This window comes from Nematolebias whitei, chromosome 1, assembly GCF_014905685.2.
Source record: "Nematolebias whitei isolate Nwh7 chromosome 1, NemWhi1, whole genome shotgun sequence".
Lineage (NCBI taxonomy): Eukaryota > Metazoa > Chordata > Actinopteri > Cyprinodontiformes > Rivulidae > Nematolebias > Nematolebias whitei.
Genome location: NC_056498.1, coordinates 21036845 through 21063424, shown reverse-complemented (window position 1 = coordinate 21063424; position 26580 = coordinate 21036845). Strand labels below are relative to the sequence as shown.

General features: G+C 39.1%; 1 protein-coding gene across 1 annotated transcript in view; it reads left to right on the top strand.

Moving 5' to 3' along the window:
- The window catches only part of rin1b (Ras and Rab interactor 1b), a 33304-nt gene that overhangs the window by 2433 nt on the left and 4291 nt on the right, over positions 1-26580 (top strand). The window contains exons 2-10 of the mRNA XM_037688432.1: positions 608-722; positions 1178-1250; positions 3827-3918; positions 11076-11257; positions 11396-11680; positions 11803-12343; positions 23479-23787; positions 24024-24155; positions 26053-26222. Coding sequence (XP_037544360.1) covers positions 608-722; positions 1178-1250; positions 3827-3918; positions 11076-11257; positions 11396-11680; positions 11803-12343; positions 23479-23787; positions 24024-24155; positions 26053-26222 — 1899 coding nt within the window. The remainder of the gene's footprint in view (positions 1-607; positions 723-1177; positions 1251-3826; positions 3919-11075; positions 11258-11395; positions 11681-11802; positions 12344-23478; positions 23788-24023; positions 24156-26052; positions 26223-26580) is intronic.

Sequence of the window (26580 nt, the reverse complement as noted above, 5' to 3'; positions counted from 1 at the left end):
GATGGATGGATGGATGGATGGATGGATGGATGGATGGATGGATGGATAGTTCTGGAGGAAACATTAAAGCTATAAAGCCAAAGCTGAGATGCGCTCCTCATAAACCTGTCCTGTGTGTTTTCCATCCTCAGGGCAGCACTAGACTGCAGTCACACGTGCACTCTTGTGACTTTATGTGTAGTTGTGTGATAAGTGTTGTTGTGCATTCCTCTGTGTATTGCTCTGTGACAGAAAGAAGTTTCAGCATCCTCTCAACAATTACAAGTAGTAAATGATAGATGGATGGATAGAGAAATAATACACCACCTTTCATCAAATTTAGGGGTGGGGGTGGGGAAGTAGGAGATAACTATTTCCCATATACCTGTTGACTCAGACACTTGACCAGGCCAGTATATGATGGTTATTGTTCGTACATCCAGAAACACCAAGTAGGATAACCTTTAAGGTCATTCTTAATGGACACCTGTCAAATCTGAGTTTGACGAAAGAAGGTGTATTATTTCTTTCTCCTTGTTATTTAATTTGCATTGCTATTAGTAGTATCATATATGTTTTTAGCATGAAGATAAACCTCTTTTAACCCTTTTTTCCTGTGTTTGTTCAGACATTTTTAGTGCGTAAATGCAATTCCAGCCAGAGGAAGGTGCTGTGTTTTAGGGTGGCAGCTGACAGAAGTGCCTCCTCTGTGAAGGAGTGCTTCATCAGTGAGGAGGACTCCAGTAAGTTAAAAAAAGGCTTGTACATTAACACGTGTTGTCCATGTGCCATTACACCAGAACACAAAATGGTCAGCATGTCAGTGGTTTGAGAGTTTGAAAGAATTATCCTTGTTAAAGTTTGTTGAAGTGTTTCTATAAAAGTACCACTGGAGTTCATAATGAGTTGTTTATTTGGGGGGAAATATGCCAGTTATCATGAGTATGCAACACTATACTACCCAAAACAATTCAGTAATAATTATCAATCTGAATATCCCATTAGGATTAGAAAAAAAATCATTAATCATTTGCTGCCATGAAAGGTAGGCAGTCATTTAATTGCCTGTATATATGTGTTTTTGTGGAAAAAAAATCCCACTCTGTTAGTGCAGGATGGATCCTCTATATAATGTTTGACAGTTAACGAGTCTCACACAGCCCCCATTCCTGCCACTCAGTCTCTGTTTTATCACTAGCATTCGCCCTGGAGAGCTCAGCACTCAGCTTCCCTGACTTGTGTCGTTTGGTGGCTTTCTACTGCATCAGCAGGTAATGTGCTATATATAATAAAACACAGTTTCTATGTAGACCACCCCGTTTTGGTTCAATACTTTGACGCAAAGCGATCCAGAATTAGACATTAAAGTACATCAGAATGCTGTCTTTAAGGAAAAGTACTTTCTGTTTAGACATTAATTCACTGGACTACACAGAGTTTTCAGTCTTATCTCTGGGATAAGCGAAAACTCAGTGGAAACCAGGCTTTGTTTAGTTTGGAGATTTTGCTGTGGTGTTCTGCATTTTTTTTTTTTATCAGTAATCAATATATTACCTGTGATATATGTCACTCAAATCACTTCAGAATATCAGTCTTAATTTCAGTTTCACTCACTGACTGTCCAACGTTTCCATCTCCTACCGCTTATCTGTAGTTGAGTAGTAGAGGCAACAGGTCCAGGAGAAAAACCCAGACACCCCCTCTCCCAGTGGCACTTTCCAGCTCATCTTGGGGGACACTGAGGCGTTCCTAGGCTAAAGATACACAATCCTTCCAGCGAGTTCTGGGCCTTCCCTGTCTCTTACCAGTGGGATGTTCCTGGAAAACCTCTAAAAGGAGACATCCAGGAGGCATCAGATACACAAACCACCTCAACTGACTCCTTTTGTTGAGAAGGAGCAGTAGCTCTACTCCAAGCTCCCCACAGTTGATGGGGATCCTCACCCCATTTCTAAGGCTGGACCTGACTACCCTTTGAAGAAAACTTACTTTGGCTGCTTGTTTCTGGGATCTTGTTATTTCAGTTGTGATTCATAACTCCTGACCACATGTGAGGGTTGAAGGTAAATAGACCAGTAAATTGAGAGATTTGCCTTTTGGACTTGTCTCTTTCTTCACCATGATCGACTGAAGAAACACTCTCATTACTGAGGTCAAGGTCCCAACACATCGATCCATCTCCTGCTCTATCCTACCATACGTTATGAAGATGTCCAGATACATAAACTTCTCCACCTGAGACAAAGCCAACCTTCACCAATACAACTTAATAATCAAAACAAGCTTTTTTTTATTTCTTTTTGATACTCACCTGTATTTGATTAATGCAAAACGTTTGCAACAAAAGACGTGTTAGAAAGTGCAGAGGTTTTATTGATACTTGGATATAAAAAAAGGATAAAACAAAACATGCTGATTCTCTAAAAGCAATCAATATCATGACACCCTTTTCATAAGCTGTTTTATTTATTTTAAAATGCTCGTTTTATTTTTTATTAAAAAAAAATTAGAAGCAGGAATCAATAATTTTATTTCACAAAAGAATCAGAATGTTAGCTAAAAGCAGAGCAGCGAAACACTACCGAAAAATCAACAGTAGCAAAAGGCTAGCTGTAGGCTTGTTAGAGGCCAAAAGTAGCCAAACGTTAACTACAAACAGGAAAATGTTAATTCATAGCTATAAGTATCAAAAGGGTAGTTAAATATAGCAAAGCATTAGCTGTAAGTAGCAAAATGTTAGTCAAAAGCTAAAATAAAAGCAAAACAATAGCTCAAAAATTGAAAAATATCAGCCAAAAGTTAAAGAAAGCTAAACATTATCTGAAGGTTGCAAAACAGTAGCTCAAAGTTACAAAAGCCTAGTTAAAAGTAATGCTTAATAATGCTGAATTATCATTCACAGTGTTGCAGTTGATTAAAAACTTTGCTAAACTCAATATTTTATGCAAGTGTAGTAATAAATGTGGTGTAATATTTTAAAAAATGCAGTTCACCCAACACATTTTTATTTACCGGTCTCCTCAGAGAGATTTCTGCTTGTTATTTCAAAGTGATAATGCTGAGTGATTTCTACTACGGGTAAGATATTTATTACTAAAAGCAACTCCATAGAACACCATTTTAATAAAATTTAATAAAAATAATTAACCTTCAGATTAACATTGGTTTTGTTTGAAGCCAGGATCTATTGTCAAATCCTGCCTGAGACCATAAAATCACAATACTGAGGCTGTTATTCAATTTAATTCAGTTTATTTATATAGCACCAAGTCACAGAAGTCATCTCAGGGCACTGAACAGAAACATTCATATACATAAAATATCAATTAGTAAAAGTTATCTATCTAAGATAGCCAGCAGATTGCGTTGGGTCTTCATTTCATTGCAGTCTCCCATCCTGAGCAAGCACAAAGGCAAGAGTGGAAAGGAAAAACTCCCAGGAAGAAACCTCTAGCAGAAGCAGGCTCAGAACAATATGACAGAATATTGTCAAGGATTCAAAATGACATGTTTGGAATCTAGAAGCAGTTTACATCTAAAGGCCCTAAATGTTTAAATACATATTCTTTATATTCATAATTTGGTTTGTTTAAATAATTTCATTCAATCAGAACCATGTGGTTAAGCAAATTGTTATGTTGTACTTCAGAAACCATCTTATCACATCAAACTGGTTGGCCCACTATGTGAGTGTGCTACTTATGGGACTGAGTTTAGTGTGTCTCCTCAGACTGATGAAGTCCTTTGGATGAAAGACGAAATGTTTCAACAACAAAAGAAACCATCCAGAGGACCTGACTTGTTGGGCAAATTGTTAGGTGTTTGTTTCCTTTACAAATGTTTCCAGGGACGTGTTACCTTTTCCTCTTCAACTACCGGAGGCAATTACAAGAGCAACAACACACAGGCAGCTGGAGGCCATCTCACACATGGGACAAGGTAAATAAATCATCAGCGAATCAGTCACAAAAAAAGATGCTCTCAGATTGTGTCTTGCCTCCAATTAGGCTGAGTATTTTATGTAAAAACACTCCTCATTTGTCAGTTTTAATTCCTTTTTTCTACAAATATTTGTCCATACAGTTGGGGACTTGCAGTAAATTTAATTTGGTCAGTCCTTCACCTGAAAACCCCACTAATGAAATAAGGCTTCAGGTGCAGAGACTTGCAGCGGCTAACTCTGCTAGCTGGGTATCTTTATGTTCCTTCATTTCACAGGGCCAACGTACTGTATCAACGTATCAACAACCCTCTCAACGTAGTGGAGGGGGTGCACTATTCTGACAGCAAAGCCGAGTTAATCGGTGTACATAATTTCTACTTAATAATAATAATTTCAAAATAAACTTCAATAGCATAAACAGATCCCGGAATGTTGTAAAATGTTTTTATTTTATTTTATAATTAAGGGTGTGGAGGTGTTGTTTTTGAAAAGAGTGTTCCTTCTTGTAATTGTGTAAATAAGATTAAATTAAATTTAAAAAACTTTTTTTTTTATTATTTCTTTTTGTAATTCACTTGTTTTAAATAGATTTTGATCATTTAAAGACCATTGCCCACCCGTAGCCTGAAATCATTATAAGGGTTATATTTTAGCTACTTGTTTTGAAAAGAAGGCGACTTTGCTGTGTCTATTCATTTCTCTGTTCTCTGTTCCTACTTCGCGGTTTTTCACTTATCGCGGGGCTTCAGGGTACAGATTTCCACAATAAATGAGGGACTTCAGTACATATTACAAGTGATTAATGTTTGGGGTCAACCTATTTTAAGATGGAAACACTGAATTGGCTAAAACCCTGTCAGTTTTAAAGGTATTAAACTATAATTTGTTGAGGTAGAAGCTTAGCAGCATACCCAGCATTTACGTTGAGCCTTAACAAATTGCACAAAATCTCAATATTATGTGAAATTGTGCATTACAGTACAAACCGGATTCCAAAAAAGTTGGGACACTAAACAAATTGTGAATAAAAACTGAATGCAATGATGTGGAGGTGCCAACATCTAATATTTTATTCAGAATAGAACACAAATCACAGATCAAAAGTTTAAACTGAGAGAATGTATCATTTTAAGGGAAAAATCTGTTGTTTCCAAATTTCATGGCGTCAACAAATCCCCAAAAAGTTGGGACAAGTCCATTTTTAACACTGTGTGGCATCCCCCCTTCTTCTTACAACACTCAACAGACATCTGGGGACAGAGGAGACCAGTTTCTCAAGTTTAGAAATAGGAATGCTCTCCCATTCATGTCTAATACAGGCCTCTAACTGTTCAATCGTCTTGGGCCTTCTTTGTCGCACCTTCCTCTTTATGATGCGCCAAATGTTCTCTATAGGTGAAAGATCTGGACTGCAGGCTGGCCATTTCAGTACCCGGATCCTTCTCCTACGTAGCCATGATGTTGTGATTGCTGCAGAATGTGGTCTGGCATTATCGTGTTGAAAAATGCAGGGTCTTCCCTGAAAGAGATGACGTCTAGATGGGAGCATATGTTGTTCTAGAACCTGAACATAGTTCTCTGCATTAATGGTGCCTTTCCAGACATGCAAGCTGCCCATGCCACAAGCGCTCATGCAACCCCATACCATCAGTGATGCAGGCTTCTGAACGGAGCGTTGATAACAACTTGGGCTATCCTTGTCCTCTCTGGTCCGGATGACATGGCGTCCCAGTGTTCCATAAAGAACTTCAAATCGTGACTCATCTGACCACAGAACAGTCTTCCATTTTGCCACACTCCATTTTAAATGACCCCTGGCCCAGTGCAAACGTCTGAGCTTGTGGAGCTTGCTTAGAAATGGCTTCCTCTTTGCACTGTAGAGTTTCAGCTGGCAACGGCGGATGGCACGGTGGATTGTGTTCACTGACAATGCTTTCTGGAAGTATTCCTGAGCCCATTCTGTTATTTCCTTGACAGTGGCATTCCTGTTTGAGGTGCAGTGACGTTTAAGGGCCCGGAGATCACGAGCATCCAGTAGAGTTTTACGGCCTTGACCCTTACGCACAGCGATTGTTCCAGATTCTCTGAATCTTTTGATGATGTTATGCACGGTTGATGATGATAACTTAAAAGTCTGCTATTTTACGCTGGGTAACACCATTCTGGTATTGTTGCACTATCTTTCTACGCAACAATGGTGGAATTGGTGATCCTCTTACCATCTTGGCTTCTGAGAGACACTGACACTCTGAGAAGCTCTTTTTATACCCAATCATGTTGTCAATTGACCTAATTAGTGTTAATTGGTCTTCCAGCTGTTCATTATATGCTCAATTTCCTTTTTCCAGCCACTTATTGCTACTTGTCCCAACTTTTTTGGGATTTGTTGACACTGTGAAATTTTTAATCAACATATTTTTCCTTTAAAATGTTACATTTACTCAGATTAAACTTTTGATCTGTCATCTATGTTATATTACGAATAAAATATTGACATTTGCCATCTCCACATCATTGCATTCAGTTTTTATTCACAATTTGTTTAGTGTCCCAACTTTTTTGGAATCTGGTTTGTATGTTATTTTCGAGATTTGATTAAAATATCTACTGTCATTACTCAACATAAGAAGATTTTAGTTTAAAAGCTGACAAGAAAGGCTTCAATGAATACTAGGTTTTTAATTTCGAACGAAGTTTTATAAAATTTGTGACTTATATGTGAATTGTATGTCTACCAAGTAAGCAGGCTAGTGCATTTGTTCATTACATTTTCTATTTTCACATATATCAACATTAATATAGACTATTGCAATTTTTTAACCCTTTTTTGCTTTGTATGTGATCCTATTTACACTGCCCCCTCTCCAAATTCATTACAAGAAAATAATTTAAAACATATTTGTATTTCCATTGTGAGAAAGGCAGCTAATGAGTGAAGTAGTGACTGCCAGTTTGCTTCTATTTTAACACCGTAACATGTGTTGTTGTACTGCAGTAGCAAAGCACGAGGTGTGACTTTGTAATGGCTAAAAGTGATAACCAGACGCTGTATAATTATGGTTCTTTTGCTTGCAGTGGACAAACAGTTGGTGTTGATTTAGAGGTTGTTTTTTCCATCTTTGGTTATCAAGAAAGTGAAGTATCTTAAACACAAGCTGTATTTTTTTCCTCTTTATGTTGCATAATAAATGTATAATGTTGCAATGTTAATTAATATTTTAGGTTTAAAAAGCTAAATAAAAGTAAACCCTGTTTCTACAAAAGAAAAATCAAGGGTATTTTACAAAACAGTTCCCCAAAATTGCCACAAACACCAATTTATTTTTATGCAGTTTCTGAACAATTCACAAAACACAGATGGAGCCATGGCCCACATAGATGTGAGCTCACAGAAATGAAGCCAGCACCGTAGAAGCAAAAGATATGTGGAGCAGAACTCAGCTAACGTGAAGTGCTGTGCTTTAATTGTGTGACGGATGTATTCCTCGTATCACTTTTAAAACATGAGGTAGTAACAGAGGCAAAATGACCAATGTGTTAAAGCGTATGTGTCAAACTCGAGGCCCGGGGGCCAAATGTGGCCCTCCTTAACATCTTATCTGGCCCCCAAGATGTTATTTTAAATGTAAAATACTTTTATCACTTAATTTTTTTTCAGTAATCTTTGATTATGATGTCAAAAATGCAACAGAAAACAGAAAATGAGACCAATCAAACTCTTATTGAGGAACTTGCAATCAAGAAAAGATGTTGGGTATCTAACTTGAGTTAAAGTAGATTCTGAAACCGGCCCTTGGTTTGAAAAAGGTTTTAATTTTGGCCCCCTTTTGTAAGTGGGTTTGACACCCCTTTGTTAAAGTAAACTGGTGCCACTGATCAGTAATGTGCTGAAGTGATGTTATACTGTCTGCATGACCAGTTGGTTGTTGGATTTAACAGCAACAGATTTATTACCAAAGGAACAGCAATGATGAGCACAGCAATTTTGTATTTACCGTATTTTCTGCGGTAAATGACACACCACCCTATAAGTCGCATCAGTCTAAATATGTCTAATAAAGTGGAAAAATCCATAAATATGTCGCTTCGCCATATACAGTACGTCGCATCTATTATGCATCACCTCTGACGCGTCAGATTTGTTACACGTCACCACTGACAACCCGGAAATGTGGGCCGGTGTTGTGCCAAAAATCGATTGGCTACTAAATGGCGGCCACAGGAGCATGCACAGGAGGACTTTAACAAGAATTTAACAAGATTTACACTTAAAAGTAATTACTTGTTTGCTCAAAATTTTAGCAAATGTGTGCTAGAGGATGACATTTTTTCGGGAGTCCTGTGGGTCAAAGGATTCCCGCAGGACTCTGGCAGGACAGGAGTCAACTTTATTATAACTCACAGGATTGGGATGGGACAGGACGAAAAGTTAACAGGACCAGACAGGACTAGGAACCAACAAATAACACAAAAATAAATAAATTTAAAAAAATTAAAAAAATAAACCTTTGGACAGGCGCCGCTATTTTGTAGTTTTCTTTCAATAAGCTTCACTCTGGAATACCAGACTTGCAATTCTCCAGTCTGTAATGTGTGAAACACAAAGTAAGATAAAAAGGAATGGATACAAGATTAAATCAAATTCAGTGTATTTCCTGAAGACTAAATGGAAGGGGAAAAAATGGGAGCAGTACAGGAGTGGGAGTCATTCTAAATGGGAGCAGGATGGGAGCAGGAGTCATGTTACCAGGAGTGGGACAGGACAGGATTTTTTCTGTGGGACCAGGACAGGACAGGAGTGAAAATTCACTCCCGTGTCATCCTCTATGTCTCAGTCTTAACTTTTCCTTAATAAATGCACTTTGACGGTCAAATCAGCTGCATTTTCACAAGCTGATACAAGGAAACATGAACGCGTAGAGGGCGACTCGCCATCCATTTCTTTGAAATTTCACAAGATAACCACCTAAAACCATTATTTGTTTGCTCGACTTTGTAGGAAAGGTGTGCCTCAGTCGAACTTTTACGTAATAAATACATTTCAATAGTCAAATCAGCTGCATTTTGCTGGGGCGGCACAGCAAAATTAAGATGATTTGACGGTTGCTCCAGGCAGACAACGGTGGCAGACTATGGCAAGCCGATTGCGTCATTAATAGACACTTTTACCTATTACATGATACCACAACATGCTATACTACTCGAGTGCCATCTAGCGGCCAAAAATGGTAGTGTTCAATATTTCCAGTCAGAATAAATGGAAACGGTCATATTTTAGCCAAAAATTGGTTTATAAATATGGTAAAAAATCCATAAATATGTCACTTCAGCGTATAAGTCGCAGGGCATGTAAATTATGCAAAAAAAACCTGCGACTTATACAGCGAAAAATACTGTAGTTAAAAAAGTTAATTAACAACGAAGAGAATCACGCAACTGTGTTTCACCATGTTTTTCAAAATGATATAAGGTCTGTCATGCATTTAACACATTATACTTTAAGTTAGCCCAGCTGAGTTCTACTCCACCCCTCTTTTGCCTCTGCATTGCTCGCTTCTTTTCTGTAAGCTTGTGTCTGTGTGGGATGTGGCCGGCTCCATCTGTGATTTCAACATAATCATAAAAGTTTGTCCTCTTAGTGAGGAAGATACAGGTTGCAAAACTGTCTGAAACATGTAAAATTGCATTATAATTAGAATATTTGAGTCCTTTCTGTATTTATGAAGTTAAACACCCACAACAACCTCAGTTAAATAAAAACAATGTTTAATACTGGTGGGATTAATAAGCTAATAATGCCTTGTCTGAGCTGAGTCAAGAACCAAGCAGATTGCTTCTGTCTTGAAATAACATTCTCAAAAATTATAACACTTCAAAAGGACACTTAAAAAAACTTTTTGGTCAACTTCACATTATCCAGTTACTCAGACAGAAATATTTTGATACTCCTGCACAAAGTGCCCAAGACTACACCTGAGGTGCTACAGCTAGCTGCTATTGCTGCTATTTGCAAATACCACTCACACAGTTCTATGTAAATACATGCGTAATGTGAAACTGACCCTGATGGAATTGTTTAAAAGATTGCATTCACCGGAACCACCATGATTTTTTCTTCTTCTTTTTTTTTCTACATTGGACTTATTTTAAGATGGCTGTAACTCTTTTTCCTCTTAGCCTCGTTGATACTAGTCGTTAGCTCATCAATCTGGTAAGACTTAAAGTCTTTTTTCCCCTACGATGAGGTGATTCAAAGAGTTATTTACAGTAGGTACAATAATAATTGTTCACAACCTTTCCAAAAAGTCCACTTTTAAATATTTGAACTATTAATTTTGGTTCCAAAAATGTCCATGCTCAATAATCCAGGTATACAATCCAACAATTTTCAGTCAGGTCATCTGGACAGCAAAAATCAGGATCTGGAGTAAATCATCTGGATCAGCAAAAAAGAAACTGTCTGGATGACCTGACTGAAAATTGTTGGATTGTATACCTGGATTATTGAGCATTGACATTTTTGGTTTTGAACCAGTTTGACATGACTGTCGATGAGGAAGAGGGCCGGCACAAGAAGAGGGGGAGTGCCAAAGACACCATCTTAGCACCAACATAACTGGTTTGTTCCACTTTGGCGTAAGCTGTTGGGGGAAGAATCAGTTTTGTGTTGTGTGTTTCCTTGACTGATGAAGCCTTCCGGATGGAAGGTGAAATGTTTCAGCACAAAAAGAAACTGTCCAGATGACCTGACTGAAAATTGTTGGATATTCATTTTGGTTCCATTTCTCTAATATATATTTTTACTAAGTTTAGAATGACCTCAGTAACCACTATGAAAAGTATCCTAACAGAAAAATTCCTCTGTATAAGACAATTTAAAGAACTGTGAATAATGCAAACTATCACGAAGCTACGTCCTTGTTTAGAGCTGAGAATAATAACTATGTGTCCTTTAGCTGTAGAATTGTAACTTTTTATTTGGAGTGTGCTCAGTAAAACTGCAATTATCACCAAACACAAGAACATCCCTCCTTTATAAAAGGCTTTTTCTTGCCTTTTTTTTTTTTTTTACTAATAATTTACACATTATGAAACTTTTAATTAAAAAATGTCACTATCTAAGCCCCCGTCTTCCTCCTGGATTTTCTCCTAGACTTCTGGAGTTCACCGAGCGCTGTAGACATCCAAAATGGGCCGTTGGGGTTTGTTGCATCAACCAGCGGTGGTCAGGCTCAAACGGGGGCGAATCAGGAGCGATGTTCTTTGATGACCCATTGCAGACAAGGCAAAATCTGCTTCATCAACCCACTCTTTCTCCAACTGGAGGTTTGCAAGGTCAGTGATAAACATCTTGCTTTCTCTGACAGAATTTAGTCTTTGAAGACTTCTCTTCAGTTTATCTCGTTTTAAATGTCTTGTAGTTATAAGCATCAATGTTTTTACCTTGCATTTTTATTTTTTTCTACTTAACAGCAGCTGCAACACATGAATAACAGTGCCTCCAATAAACGGAACCGCTTCAAACGTAGTATGCGACTCCGGCTCTCAGAATCCTCCATGAATCTGTCCCTTGAGGGAGTTGGATCCTACTCGCCTTCCCCGTCAGTGGAGCAAGCCGGAGAATCAGAGGGGCTGCACAAAACCACCACTAACCCACAGAGGAAAGTTCACGCAGGGGCTGGAGTCTTGAGGAGAACCCCCGCTGTATCCCCCGGTTCAGCAGAGGAGGATGACATGATGTCTGCATATGCAGCACAAGTAAGCCTTAGAATCTTTATCTGCCTTTCAAGCCATGCATATACTGACATAAATATGTGAGCACGTAGTTCTTTGTTCTTGAGATTACAGAGCATATGCCAACAAAAAAATCTCTGTTGTAGACATCAGCAACTGTGGATGAACCACCAAAGTTCCATCAGGAGACGGGAATTGAAGGCACAGTTTTGGCCTTGGAGCGCCAACCGGCTCCGTCTTTGGCCGAGCTAGACAGCAGCAGCTCTTTTAGCAGCATGGACGAGGACAACGACTCAGATACAGAACCAGAAAGCATGGCCCAGGCCCAGACAGACATGGATCGGCGTCCACCACTCGTTCGCTCTCGAGGCCGCGGTGGGATGCATCGCATGAGTGAAGCCTTCGTTTGTTTTTTTGCTCCTGACAAGCGTCTGACGCGACTGGTAGAGGAACTCTCCCGAGACAGACGCTCGGTCTTTGGGAGCATGGTTCAGGACTTCCTCCTGGAGCAGAGGGAGGTGCTCAAATCACTGGCCTCCTCGTCGTCGACGTCTTCGTCATCACGTGTGAAGCCTGTGCAGCTTCTGCAGAGTCTTCGCCTTTTTCTGTCACAGGCAAAGTGCTGCTTGTTGGACAGCAGAGAGCTGGAACCTCCTATTGAAACCCTAGTGCCCGAAAATGAGAAAGGTAAATAAACAGAAACACAAAATAAATAAATCTTAAATGTTTTTGCATGTAATAATTTAAAACACATTATGTTTTAAGGATATAGTCTATGTGGCAGCATAGTGGAACAGTGGTTAGAACTGTGGCCTCACAGCAAGAGAGTTACAGGTTCACCTCCCAGCCTGTGACCATTAGTGTGGAATTTGTGCACTTGTGGGCTTTTTCTAGGTACTCCGGTTTTCCTCCCATAGACCAAAAGCATGCATGCTAGGTTTACTGGTAACTCTAAAATCTGGTTTATACTTCACAAGATGTAAAACATTGGCTCTCGCTGACATAATTGTAAGACATTCTTTTTTTTCAAATTATATTTTATACTATAAGAGAATCTGCCAGGGTAAATCGTCCCACTGCACCACACGTCATGCACAATCAGAAACTACAGTGAGAGCACAGCTAGTTGTTGTTGAGTGGATGTTTATTTCCAGTTGACGATGGAAGAGTTGGAGGAGGAAGATCTGATATTTATGTTGTTAACCAAGGAGAAGCACAATTTTATAAAATTGTCACAAAGAGACCGCCTTCACTTCTATCAGACAGTACAGGAACGTTTCCCTACTGCCTCTCACTGGGGTGCACTTTAGAGTCTTTGTCCATGCTGTCTCACAAAGATTGTGCCAGCTCCTTTCTTAAGTACTTTGACTATATTTTGTGTTTTGCTGGAACACTTGTGAAAATTGATGTATTTTCTAACAGCCTAAGTCAGTGGCTTCACAAAAAAAGCTGAGTACTGCAGCTTCTTTTCTACATAAACACATCCATGATTTTCTGTCCAATAACACAATACGTGCACATACCCTGCAAGACAACAGTTTTGTCAGGGGGGCTTTGCACAGAATGGAGTCTTGAATGGTGTGAAAAAATATATACAATTGTTTTAAGCAACCACATCAGCAAGACACAACTTTGGCACTTCCCGTTGAGTATAATCAGGCCTTTAACTGTCCCTACTATACGTATAAGAGTCTGAAAAAAACGTAACTAGAACCACCTTCTTCCACCTGCGTAATATCACTAAAATTAGAAACATCTTATCTAAAAACGATGCAGAAAAACGGGTTCACGCATTTGTCACATACAGACTGGACTATTGCAATTGTTTGTTATCTGGGTGACCAAATGCATCTTTTAAAAAGTCTTCAGTTGATCCAAAATGCTGCTGCCAGAGTCTTCACTGGAGTTAGTAGGAGAGATCATATCTCTCCAGTTTTAGCTTCTCTCCACTGGCTCCCTATCGAGTTCAGAATTGGATTCAAAATCTTAGTTATAACCTACAAAGTTCTCAACAACCTAGCTCCATCTTATATTTGAGATCTTATTGTTCCATATTTTTCTAACAGAGCACTTCGCTCTCAGACTGCAGGCTTACTCGCGGTTCCTAGTTTCCAAAAGCAAAATGGGAGGAAGATCTTTCAGTTTTCAGGCTCCTCTCTTGTGAAACCAACTTCCAGTTTCTGTCCATGAGGCTGACACTTTGTCCAGTTTTAAGACTGGGCTGAAGACTTTCCTTTTTGATAAATCATATAGTTAGAGTTGGCTTGTTATTCTGCCTTAAGCTTAGATTACTAGAGGACAAATTGACCTAATTTCCTTAAATAAATTGTTAAAACTGAATAGTTTTCATTTGATACTATTTCTATCTTAACATGTGATTCTTGACCTGCCATTGTGTATCTGTTCCTACCAAACCAGCTGGTTGAAGCAGATGGCCGCTTGTCCTGAGCCTGGTTCTGCTAAAGGTTTCTTCCTCATGAGGGAGTTTTTCCTTTCCACTGTCGCCTTCATGCTTGCTCCAGACGAGAGTTCTGTGATGGAGTTAAACTCAAAGCAGTCTGCTCCTCAGATAAACAATGTAAAATTATTACTTTGTATATATGAATGTTTCTGTTCAGTGTCCTGAGACGACTTCTATTGTGACTTGGCGCTATATAAATAAACTGAATTGAACTTAAGTAATCCAAAGCGCTGATAACAAAACCAGAGTACTCAAAAAGTATGAAGTCATGTTTGTCAGTGGTCACTTGTTTGAAGGGTGGTGACATCTCTACAAACTCTCATAAAGTAATCTCTGGACCTTTACAACTTTTTAACTTTTTGGAGCTGACCCAATTCAAGATGGCTGCTATTTCTACCATCGTAAACATGGCTATAACTCAGTCATTTTAACGTATATCTGTAAGTTTGGTGTAGTAGTCATTGAGAGTCATCCCCAACACACACACTGAGCACTAATAGATCACCCCTTTGGTTAAACTTTAGCATGCAAGGCAGCAGGCAATAAGCATTCCTACAAGACATCCATCTATCCATTTTCTTTTACCCGCTTTTTCCATTTTGGGTCACGGGGGTCGCTGGTGCCCATGTCTGGCTATCACTGTGCGAGAGGCGGGGTACACCCTGGATGGGTCGCAAGTCCATCACATCCTACAAGACATGTCACTTTTAAATATTTTCAAATAATTCTGAATCTCACTAAATGATTTAAGCAATTAAATTGTGTGCACAAACAGATTGAGAGGAAAACAACGGCCATCTCAGAAACCAATGTTTCAGCTGACACATTGCCAGAGGATAGAGGGCTATGGAAACAGACAGCCTTGTCTGAAAACCAGTGGGCTGCCCAGTCTACAGTGAAAAGCTTGATCAACACACATTAGTTTATAGAGAGTGAAGGGAGCTCATATTGTCTGGTGTTTTTAAAAACAGCCCTGTCTGATGTGCCAGCACTAATAATCCATCCCATTCAGAGTGTGATTCGTCCCAGTATTGTAAAAACATTGTTACTTTGCAAGAAATGTCAGATCTTTTGACACTGCCCTGTGCGTAGGCTTTCCTCGTTTTTGGACTGCTTTGTGTGTTTATAAGTGTGTGCCTGTGTGTGTTTTGTATAAACATGTGATGATGAACGATGGTTGCCTGACTGTGCTGAAGCTTCAGGGAGGAGAATGCTCAGGCGCTACCTTCCGTTCTCCCTTCCCTCTTTCCTTCCTTTCTTGCGCTGCGATTCTGATTTATCTCTCGTTGCGTCGGTGGGAGGCATTTGCATTTTTTTCTCCCCCTCGTTTATCATAAAAAGATATCAGAGTCCCACGCTCACTTGAAAAGCTGCACGATTCACGGGAGGGTGGGAGGCAGACATAGAAAACGGCAGGTTACTTGGAAAATGTAATCAGTTACAGGTCTGTGAGTAACAGCTAAAAAAAAGTCCACTTTTTAAGAGCTGACAGTGGGCAGGAAGGCTGTAATCACATTACATGTGATGTGTTACATTACAGTGCTGACAAACAAAAGACGGAGAGAGTGTGGAATGATTGATCATGGGGGGTATAGTGAGGTAGATAGGGATGTGGGGGATTATACAGGAGGGAAACATGAAGGAGGGGGAGGAGGAAATTAATGATGAGTGGAAAATATTGAGTCAGGACTGCCCACTGCCTGCAGGAGAATTACCGAGAGTGCTTCCACGTGTGAGAGCACGCGTGCTGGACATGAACATGTGTATCCTGTATTTTGTTGCTATGCCAAAGAGAAAAATATATACATGTAGGTTTTCAGGGCCTTTCCTTTTCCCAAGATTTTTAGTCGTAATATTAAAATGCTTTCAACAGTCACAGGGTGGCATTTACCACTTTCTTGACAGTGTGCCATGAACCAAGGAGATGAGGTCAAAGAAGTTTTTCTGCATCATTTTTACATAAGATGTTTCTAATTTTAGTGATATTATACAGCAGGAAGAAGGCAGTTCTAGTAATGTTTTTAATGTGGGGGATAAAAGACATGTCCTGATCAAAAATAATACTAAGATTTTTAACATTTGAGCTGGTGGCCAGATTAATGCCATCTAAGGAGGGTGAAAGACTAAAAAATTATTGACATGTCTGCTGGATTGATGACAGGTGGCACCGAGGATCCGACTTGTGCTAGATCCAAACACAGGACCAAAAGGTGGTACTGAACACCAAACATTTTTTAATGAATACAAAACTAAACTAAGGGTAGTAACTCACTGGGCTGCGACTGTTGGATTAGTCTTCGACTCATGATTGGAACAAAAAATACTCTTTCTACTTGTAGCAGTCTCACTGAATTCTGAGTGTTTTTCACCTAACAAGAAAAGTAGTTTAAAGAAAATATGGCCTATATTTGTATGTATTTCTTGCAAACTGTGTTCTAGCCCATTCCTATTATTTAATTGCCCACCTTCACCCACAGCGTATCCGCTTCAACCTGTTTTCTTCACATCTTGGCAACTGTTTTAATCATTCAAACAATTTTCAGTCAGGTCATCTGGACAGTTTCGTTTTTTTGTTCTTAAACGTTTCACCTTCCATCCAGAAGGCTTCATCAGTCAAATAAAAACCTGACTGAAAATTGTTTGATTGTATACCTGGATTGTTGAGCATGGACTTTGTTGGTTTTGAACCAGATTGACGTGACTGTTGACGAGGGAGAGGGTCGCCACTGGAGGAAGGGGCTTTCCAAGAAGAGACCATCTTAACACCAGCATAACTGGTTTGTTCCACTTTGGAGTAAGCTGTTGGGGGAAGAATCCGTTTTGTGTTGTGTTTTTCTTTGACTGATGAAGCCTTCTGGATGGAAGGTGAAACGTTTCAGCACAAAAAAACGAAACTGTCCAGATGACCTGACTGAAAATTGTTTGATTGTATACCTGGATTTTTGAGCATAGACTTTGTTTGTTTTAATCATTACTTATTCAATTCAGTTCAGTTTATTTGTATAGTGCCAATTCACAACAAAGTTGTCTCAGGGCACTGAACAGAAACATTCACATACATAAAAAAGCCAATTAGTAAATTTCTCTATGTAAGGAAGCCAGCAGAAACGTTGAATATTCACTTTGTCGCAGTCTCCCATCCTGAGCAAGCACAATGGCAACAGTGGAAAGGAAAAACTCCCTTTTAACAGGAAGAAACCTCCAGCAGAACCAGGCTCAGGACAAGCGGCCATCTGCTTTGAATGGCTGGGTGAGAGGACAGGAAGGAGAGACAAACGAGCACAGAATGGCAGGTCCAGGTGTATGTGCAGGTGTACCTCCTATTGGAAGAAAGAAAAAAAACACATGTCAAAGATAGAAAAAAATAATTACCAATACAAAACAAGTTGAGCAGAGTAAGTAAAGACAGTAGCATAGTGAAGAAATGTGGTCAGTTTGTCCTCCAGCAGTCTAAGCCCATAGCAGCATAACTAAGGGATAGTTCAGGAAACCCAAGCCAATCCTAACTATATGATTTATCAAAAGGGAAAGACTTAAGTCCATTCTTAAAACTGGACAATGTGTCAGCCTCACGGACAGAAAATGGAAGTTGGTTCCACAAGAGAGGAGCCTGAGAACTGAAAGATCTTCCTCCCATTCTGCTTTTGGAAACTCTAGGGACCACAAGTAAACCTGCAGTTTGAGAACAAAGTGCTCTGTTGGGAAAATATGGAACAACAAGATCTCGAATATAAGATGGAGCTAGGTTGTTGAGGGCTTTGTTTATTAGAAGTAAGATTTTGAATTCAATTCTGAATTTGACAGGGAGTCGCTGGAGAAAAGCTATAACTGGAGAGATATGAACTCTCCTATGAACTCTCATTAAAACTTTGGCAACAGCATTTTGGATCATCTGAAGACTTTTTAAAGAAGTTTGTGGACACCAAGATATTAATCACTGGGGTAGTTTTTTGACCTTGACCCTTATGGGTGTAGACTTTTTATTTTTTGTCATAGGAGAGCTCTCATGCAAGTGTGAAAATACAGCTATGATGCCCTAGCATTTACAGATGCTAAATTGATAAAAGTGGGTTAAAGCAACAATTCTTCAAATGTTTTAAAAGAAAATTTGTCACACAAATTTCTTAAACATGCTCAAAACAAGTCTGTAAGCCTATATAATTCATTCAAGCAAATTGAGAACCGCTGAGAATGTTTTGAGACATTTGGAAGACTCCCTGGTAAATGCTGTTTATGACACAGTTGCAGTTTGACACCAAATAATCATGCTAAAGACAGCTGGAAGATGGATGGTCTTTGCAGGGTCTTAAGGTGCATACTTAGACCACAGTGGTCCTTTCATTACGTTGAATAGGTCCTAGATTTTTGAACAGGAACAAAGCATACATTTCATGGTTGTGGTGTTTTTTTAATCATAATGCATGTGTATTGGGTTCCATACTGGAGCATATGGAAGACTTGTACCCAAGTGTCTTGCCATGATTGTTGTTGGATAAAAATATCCTTTCGTACTTAAAAAGAGCCACACATGAAGACAGGAGAAGATTTTTTTAACGCTGTTTACTTACAAGGGCAGAGTTCACATGGCTTACACAGAGGTCTCACTGAAGCCCCTTTTCATGAAGATCTGCACCGGACAGTGCACAGGAAATGTTCACAGTGATAACATTAGCAGTGATACACATCCATAAATCTTTACCTAAATTCCCCTGACAATTGCCTACACACTGAAGAAAGTTTCTTCAATATTTTGCAATCAAACCATGTTCTAACAAACTGTGCAGGGTCCTCATCCAGTGAGAAAGTAGCCAGCTGAAGAAATAGAAAAAAAAATTGACAGGACTTAAGATAAACTGATTTTAAGGGCCGAGACTGACAATCAAATGGCTGCAAATTGGTAGATGATGGGGGAAGTTATGTAAAGGTCATGGATGTTATCGCTTACTAATGTTAAATTAATATAGAACCATGTGCGTGAAGTCCAGAGAGTCTTTCTGTCTACTCAGAGAGGAGTCTGATAACAGATAACTTCTGACGCCTTCAAAAACTGTGAGCTGTGAAGCAGAGGTCGTCCTGACCTCGCCTCTGTCTGATAACGAGTGTTTAAGCTTTTCCTAACCCTTTGAACGCAGGCAGACCCTTGGACCAGAGCTTCGTATAACTCCTTTGTAAGCCTGTTTTCAATGCTGCCACCTTGCAAGTAAAACTGGATTGAAAAATCTTCTTGCATCCTCTGTGTGTCTTATTTGATTAATGAGTTGATGACAGGATAATGAAATTATCCAACATATTTGGTCCTTCAAAAGCTTCAAAGAAATGCCCTTTATGTCTCAAATATGTTTGCATTACTCACCGAGGAGTGAATAATTGTGTACAGGTGTGATACTTCAGAAACAAGGACCAGGTGTGCATCAAGCATACCATGGGACACATCAGGAAACAGACAGAAAAAAAACAATACCCAAAACAAAAATGGAAGCAAATACAATGAAATATAACTTTAATATTCTCAGATTGTGACTCTGGATTCAGAGAAAGAGGATATAACTAGCCTAAAATAATGAAACGACATATGGGCACTGCTGTAGCTCTGTAAAAACAAAACAATTTAAAATAATCCAAGACTTACGTTGAACTAGATAAATAATTTAAAAATATGTTTTGATGAGCTCCTGGAGTGAGAATAATTTATTGAGTAAAATACCCTCTACTAAGAGGTCCAGGTGAAGGGCATTTCAGTTTGTACCAACTCCTGTCTAGTTTGTTCACACTGCACTATAAAAAAAAAGCGTATGAACACTCATAACGATTATACTGTAATAATCTCTGATTTAAAAGGACACCTGGAAGATTATTTATGTGGCAGGCAAAAAAAATAAAAAAAAACTCATGCAATCTAGTCCACATGCTTAACTCCATCTGAAATGTGTCTCACTGATTCAACATTTTGAGGACACTGGATTATATCATATTGAGCATGTTTTAATGTAACTGTGTGTTGGGTAACATTAATGTTTTGCTGTAATTTATTGTAAAATTAATTTATTGTGAGTATAAATCCAAAGCCTAGCAGCAGTGGTGGACACTGTGTTGGCATAAACAGATAAAAATCAAACACAGTGACTGTTCTTTTTTTCTTTTTTTCACATATATTGGGGAACAGAGTTCAGGTTATATTCACAGCTGTATCAGATTTATAGATTTAGCATAAATTACGCACACTAACCCAAAAACCTGTTAAGCATCTGAAAGGAATGGTGTGTCAATGATGGGTATGCAAATAATTCATGTCACAAGAAGATGAGACGTCAATGGTCTCTTCGTAGAAGCATAAAACATCCTCGCCTCCACTTGATGAAGTTTGACAGAGATTGCATTGTGAGTTTGCATGAAGCCACGGGATTGTGTTGTGCATCTGCCTGGTATGTGGGATGTACAGATGTCACAATAGCTATGTTTACATGGACATAAGTAATCGGATTAAATGGCTATTCGGAATAAAAATGTGTCATGTAAACGCTCCATTCGGATAATTTTTTGTTTATTCAGCTCGATACGAAATTTTTTTTTATCAGAAGGAGACAGGTGGTTCATGCTGATTCATAATCTGAATGGTGTGTATGTAAATGCTTATTCTGTTCATTTTTTTTTCTGATCGTGAAAAACTGACCTGACTGCGCATGTGCGACCTATGTCATTTCTGCCTGGCTAATGCTAATAATATTAGCATGGCTGGGAAGCAACACTGGTCGTTGAGCCACACATTTCTACTAGAAACTTTGAAAGAGCTCAAAATGATCTGTATTACCTGTAGCTCAGTCAGGGAGTGCAGTAACTTCTCCACCGTCATTAAACCCTGTCGCGGATCCATTTTGAGCGCTCAGCTTTGTTTATGTTCATCCTGGAAGTAAACCGGAAGTAGAACTTCTTCGTCGGTGTTTTTTTAAGAAGAATTTACCACTCTGTGAATGTCAGTACTGCTGTTCAGAATAAAAGCCCGCTCCATGTGAACACTCGTCGTGAACAGATTGTGCTCATGTAAACAATACGTTTGGATTATTTTATCTGAATACATTTCAATCAAAGAATTTTGCGCATGTAAACATAGCTAGTGTTCCAATGTTGGAATCAGTGGGCACATGAGTTGTTGCATCAATGATGTAGCAAATTCTGTGAACACCTATCATGTTCTCACACATCTGTATGCCGATGACACTATTATGTATACCACCAGTACCTCGCCTAACTCTGCCCTCTCCGCACTACAAATTAGTTTCAATAACATCGAGCACACTTTACTAATCTTCATTTAAAACTAAACGCTCTGAATATAAAATGCATGATCTTTAACAGAAACCTGCCTCAAACTGTCTGCACTCAGAAAATCCTTGGATGGCTTCGAGATCCAGTTTATCAGCAGCTACAAATTCCAAGGGATTTGGCTTGATCCCTCACTCTCATACGAAACTCACATCAACAATCTGCTCTCCAAAGTCAAATTCAGAATAGGGTTCCTCTTCCGAAACAAATCCTCACTAACTCAACCTGCTGAAAGATCTGCTAAAAATGACGATCCTTCCAATGTTCACCTATGGTGACGTCATCTACAGAACCACTTCCAAAACTCTCCTCCACAACCTGGACACTCTTTACTACACAGCTATTAGATTTGCCACTGAAACTCCCTTCAGCACTCATCACTGCACTCTGTACTTCCTGTTGAACTGGCACTCTATTCACTCCCACAGACAAACAAACTGGTTTCTGCTGATCTCTAAACCTCTAACTGGTAAAATTCCATCCTACCGCCGTTTGTCACTCAGTAGCCGTAGCAACATGCATACCCTCCGCTCCAGCAGCTACATTACCCTATCTATCCCTAAAGCATGCACCTCATGTGGTCATTCATTATTTTAATTTTCTGCTGCTAACAATTGGAAGCATCTACAACAAACTTTAAAACTTACTTTTTTGGTCCCATTTGCATTGTTTAAAAACTCAGTGAAAGCATCACTTGATGACCGCTGCACATGCTTATAGCAATTTCCTCCTCTATCTCTGTTACTCTGTTGTCCCATGAAACCTGTTCTAGCTCTTTGTTTGTTGTCATTTCACAGGGTCTGTACAACTTGATGTTTGATTGTCAGTTGTTAACATGTTGTCCGTCTGGTGTTCGCCCACTCCTGTACTTGCTGCCTTTTAGCCAGGTTGTCATCTGAAATGAGAATTTGTTCTCAACTGACTAACCTGGTTACATATAGGTCAAATAAATAAATGAGGGCACCCACACATATGGAGTTCCCAGTTCCACAAGACAGACCATACCAAGGATTGTCGTATTATAGACCAAGCATCACAGATCCCGTTAGTCAAAAACTTTATAAAGTACCCTTCACACAACAAAGTGTAACAGAAAGTGCTTCACACAAAATTAAAACTGAAAAAAAAAAAAATAATAATAATAAAACAATCTTTTCAACACCACATTGTGTCTGAACTATTAGCATCCACCAGTGTACCCTCTCATTTGTAAGCTGCTATGAACAACAGAGCAGAGGCATCTGCATATGTCATGGTGCTGTAACTGGAAAGGCAGGGATGACCAGTGGCACTGAGCAATGAATTCCAGTTTGGCGTTACCACAGAGGACAATGTGTGCTTTTATGACAGCCAAGAAAAGAGGACCAATCCTGTTAATGTTGCAACAAGACACACCAGCATTACTGCTGGAATCATGGCATGGGGACCCATAGGATTTGACTTCTGCTCACTTCTAGCAGTGATATGAAGGATTCTGACTTCACAGCAATATGTCAGTAAAATTCTGTGTCTGGATGTCTTACCCCTCCTCAGACACCACTCTGATACCATCTTTCAATGAGACAACACCTGTCCACATGCAACACATAAAATTATTATGTTAAGGTCCTCTTGTGGTCAGCCAGTTCACCAGACCTTTCTTCAGTTACACATACTGCTCAACTCAGACGTCAACGCTGACCAAGTGCCAATCTTCTTGATTTCAAGAATCAGTTTCAACAGCTGTGGGCTGACTTGCCACAGGAGAACACCAGCTGCATGACTCTATTTCATGCAGGATTTCTACATGTACAGTATACAGGGGTTAAGGATGTGCCACACCCTACTGACATGAGGCCAGAAGTGTGGCTGTATTGCCAAGTCCATTATTCAACATATCTGATGTGATCACTGCACTGCAGTCAAGTGACCTTTCAACCCCTGCCATTTAATTTCACTTCTGCTACTCCTTCTGTTTCCATTTTAGTCAATGAGTGCAGTTTTCCAGTTGTGTTCCAATCTCAGTTTCCTTAAACAATGAACCCTCCCTCTCTCCCTGCAGACCTGGCATTGGAGAGGGCCATGTTCTCCTGCATCCTCAGACCTCTGAGGAGCCGCCTTGAAAAAGCCCTGATGGCTTTGCACAATCAGGATGGCTCCACTCAGCGCCTCACGCAGAACATGCTCTGTCTGAAGGGGGAGGCAGCCATGGAGCGACTCGGAGTGCGGACGGGGGTCCCTGACGGCCGGGGGGTGGAGCGGGTGAAGCAGAAGCTGATTCTGATGCAGAGGACGCATTCGCCGATTGACAAAGTGCTCCTGCTGCTGCAAGTGTGCAAGCTGGTCCACAAGGCAATGGGGACGTTACATGGTGAGACTGTTGCATGTTCAAAACGTTTACAACCAAATTTCATGTTGCTATGGACAAAGTTGGTTTTACATATTTGTCTCCATAGGTTCAAAGTTCATTGTATGCTTTAGGTGCAACTTTGGTATTCTATACATATGAATCAAAAAGAGCATTTCAATAGTTTAACTCAAACAATCAACTCCATGGGAACAATGGTAGCCCATTCTTTTACTGTTGTATCTTTCTTGTTTTTTCAGGACAGGAAGTTAGCTGGGATGACTTCCTTCCATCGTTATCTTATGTGATAGTGGAATGTAACAGGTCTCATATCCTGATAGAAGTGGAGTACATGATGGAGCTGCTAGAACCCTCTTGGCTTGGTGGTGAAGGTACTACCTACACACTAAACTTTATCTGCTGAAATACAGACTGTTAAGATCTGTGTTGTGTTTATTTTGTCTAGGTTGCCAGTTCTCTTTTGGTTTGTTAAATTAATCGCTAACTGTCTTATCCCTATGTAATAAAGACATCATTAATGAGTTAAACAAAGTCAGGTTTACTTATACAGTACATTTAAATCAACTGCAATTGATCACATACATAAATAAAGTTGCAGTCAGACATTTACATAGACTCATCATGAGCACAAATGTTTTTTTTTTTTTATATTTGTAGGGTTATTACTTTGGGGGTTTTAGTGACTGAATTTGAAGTCCTTTTGTCATTCTCAGATGAAATACAGTTTGGTAGGATGTTCAAGAACAACCTAGGAACTGCATAGGCTCAAACATATGGAGGGTGGAATGTGAAAAATTAAATAAATAAATACACCATGAAATAAATAAATGTACCAATAAATGCCCCATTAAATAACTAAATGTGTCATTTAATTATTCAATACATCATTAAGTCACTAAATATACAATTAAATGATTAAATACACAATTAATTAATTAAATGTCAAATTAAATAAATAAATGTACCTTTCAAATAATTACGTTAAATAATTAAATGTCATTTTCATAATTTTTAAAAATTTTTTATTTAAAAATGCATTTAATTATTTCACTGTGTATTTATTTAATACATGGCTCCTGTGAAGCAATACAGAGTGCATTTATTTATTTCCTGGTACATTTATTTTTTTAATTGGACATTTATGTTTATTTATTTCATGATGTATTTACTGGTTTAATTTAGTCACATTTCACCCTCCACACAAACCTGCCATGAACAAGAAACCACTGGAAGACCAGTGTCAAAGTCCAAGAGGCAACTTCCACATTGTCAAGAAAATAAAGGGTGCTGACCAAGAAAGTAGCTCCTGCTTACAAAAACACCTTCAGACTCTATTGCAATTTAGAGCTGCTTACATAGACAAGCCAAATGTTTTCTGGAAAAAAGCTTTATAGTCACAGGAGACATAGACTGAGCTGTATGACCACAATGACAAAAAGAACATTGCATCATGTTGTGGTACTATAGCACAAAGTGAGCAGAATTAACAAGGTGATTTAGAGCCAGATGTTTCTACCTATTCATCATCTTTCACCTCAAATCAAAAGTTTGTGAGTTGAAACGTTGGACACAGTTAAGATGTTCCAGCAGGACAATAATCCCAAGCAGAAATCAAAACAGGTTTCTGAATGGATAAAGCAGAATAACATCAAGGCTTCGGAAATAATTTTTCAAAAGTGTGCAGAAAACTGGGATTTAAAGCTCAGGTCCATGTCAGGAAACAAAACAACTCGAAGTGGGGTCAATTCTTTACACAGAATTATGTCTGAAACTTATAGACAATTACTTATTGGCTGTGGATGAGATGGAACTTGCTAAGACATGTTTAACAGACATTAGTGGGAGTATATGTACAAATTTGAGCTCGGAAGTACAATTTTGATCTTGTGTGGAGTAGAGAGATTTAAAATAAATTCAAACTTGTGTGGCCAATTTTTTATTTAATATAAGTGAAACTTTATTTTCATCAAACTCTTGGGAGGAAAGCTAGTGTAACTTATATTTGAGGATTATCCACCTATTAAGTTTTTGCTTGTGATTTACAGTAAATATTTCATACTTGTCCTTAACAAATAAAATGTTAACTACAAATAATAGCATATAGCCGCTTTAGCATACGAGTTCCAGTATTAGCTTTGTTTATGACTCAATTTTTCCTCAAATATACATCACAGCTCTAACTGCTGATGTTATTCTGTTTCTTTTATTAGTTGTACTGTTCATAGTGGTTATTTTTGCCCCCTCCTACATCTTTGTTGTTGCCTCCAGGTGGCTACTACCTGACCAGTGTGTACGCTAGCCTGTGTCTAATCCAGAACCTGGAACAGGGGCAGCGATTCTCCGGCTCCCTGACACCGCAAGTCCAGGAGGCCCTGAAGGAGTGGAGCTGCAGACGGAGCCTGGAGGCCCAGAAACAAAAAGATAACCAGCAGAGCCAGGTAGGCACCGAGTGGTTGGAGTTTGAGCGGCACATGAGCAGAGGCTGATGGTGCTACGAGTGTGTTTGTTGTGGAGGAGTTAATTCTGTAGCTGTCAAGCAAACTTGCTTATTGACATGTGGGAAGCTCACTATTAAACACTGAGGCAATTCCATGAGAAAGTCTCAGCTGAAGGTAATGAAGGAAGAATGGAAACACTGGTTTAAAGGAATTATATTCTTGCATCAGGCTGAGTTGAGCAAAGGCAGCAAATTGCTGAAGTTTAATAGTTACTAGTTTTTCACAAGGGGTAGCTCTCCCTTACATGAAGTGTATTATATAAACTCCTGCACTGCTGAAAGGTTGGGGAAGTTACAAG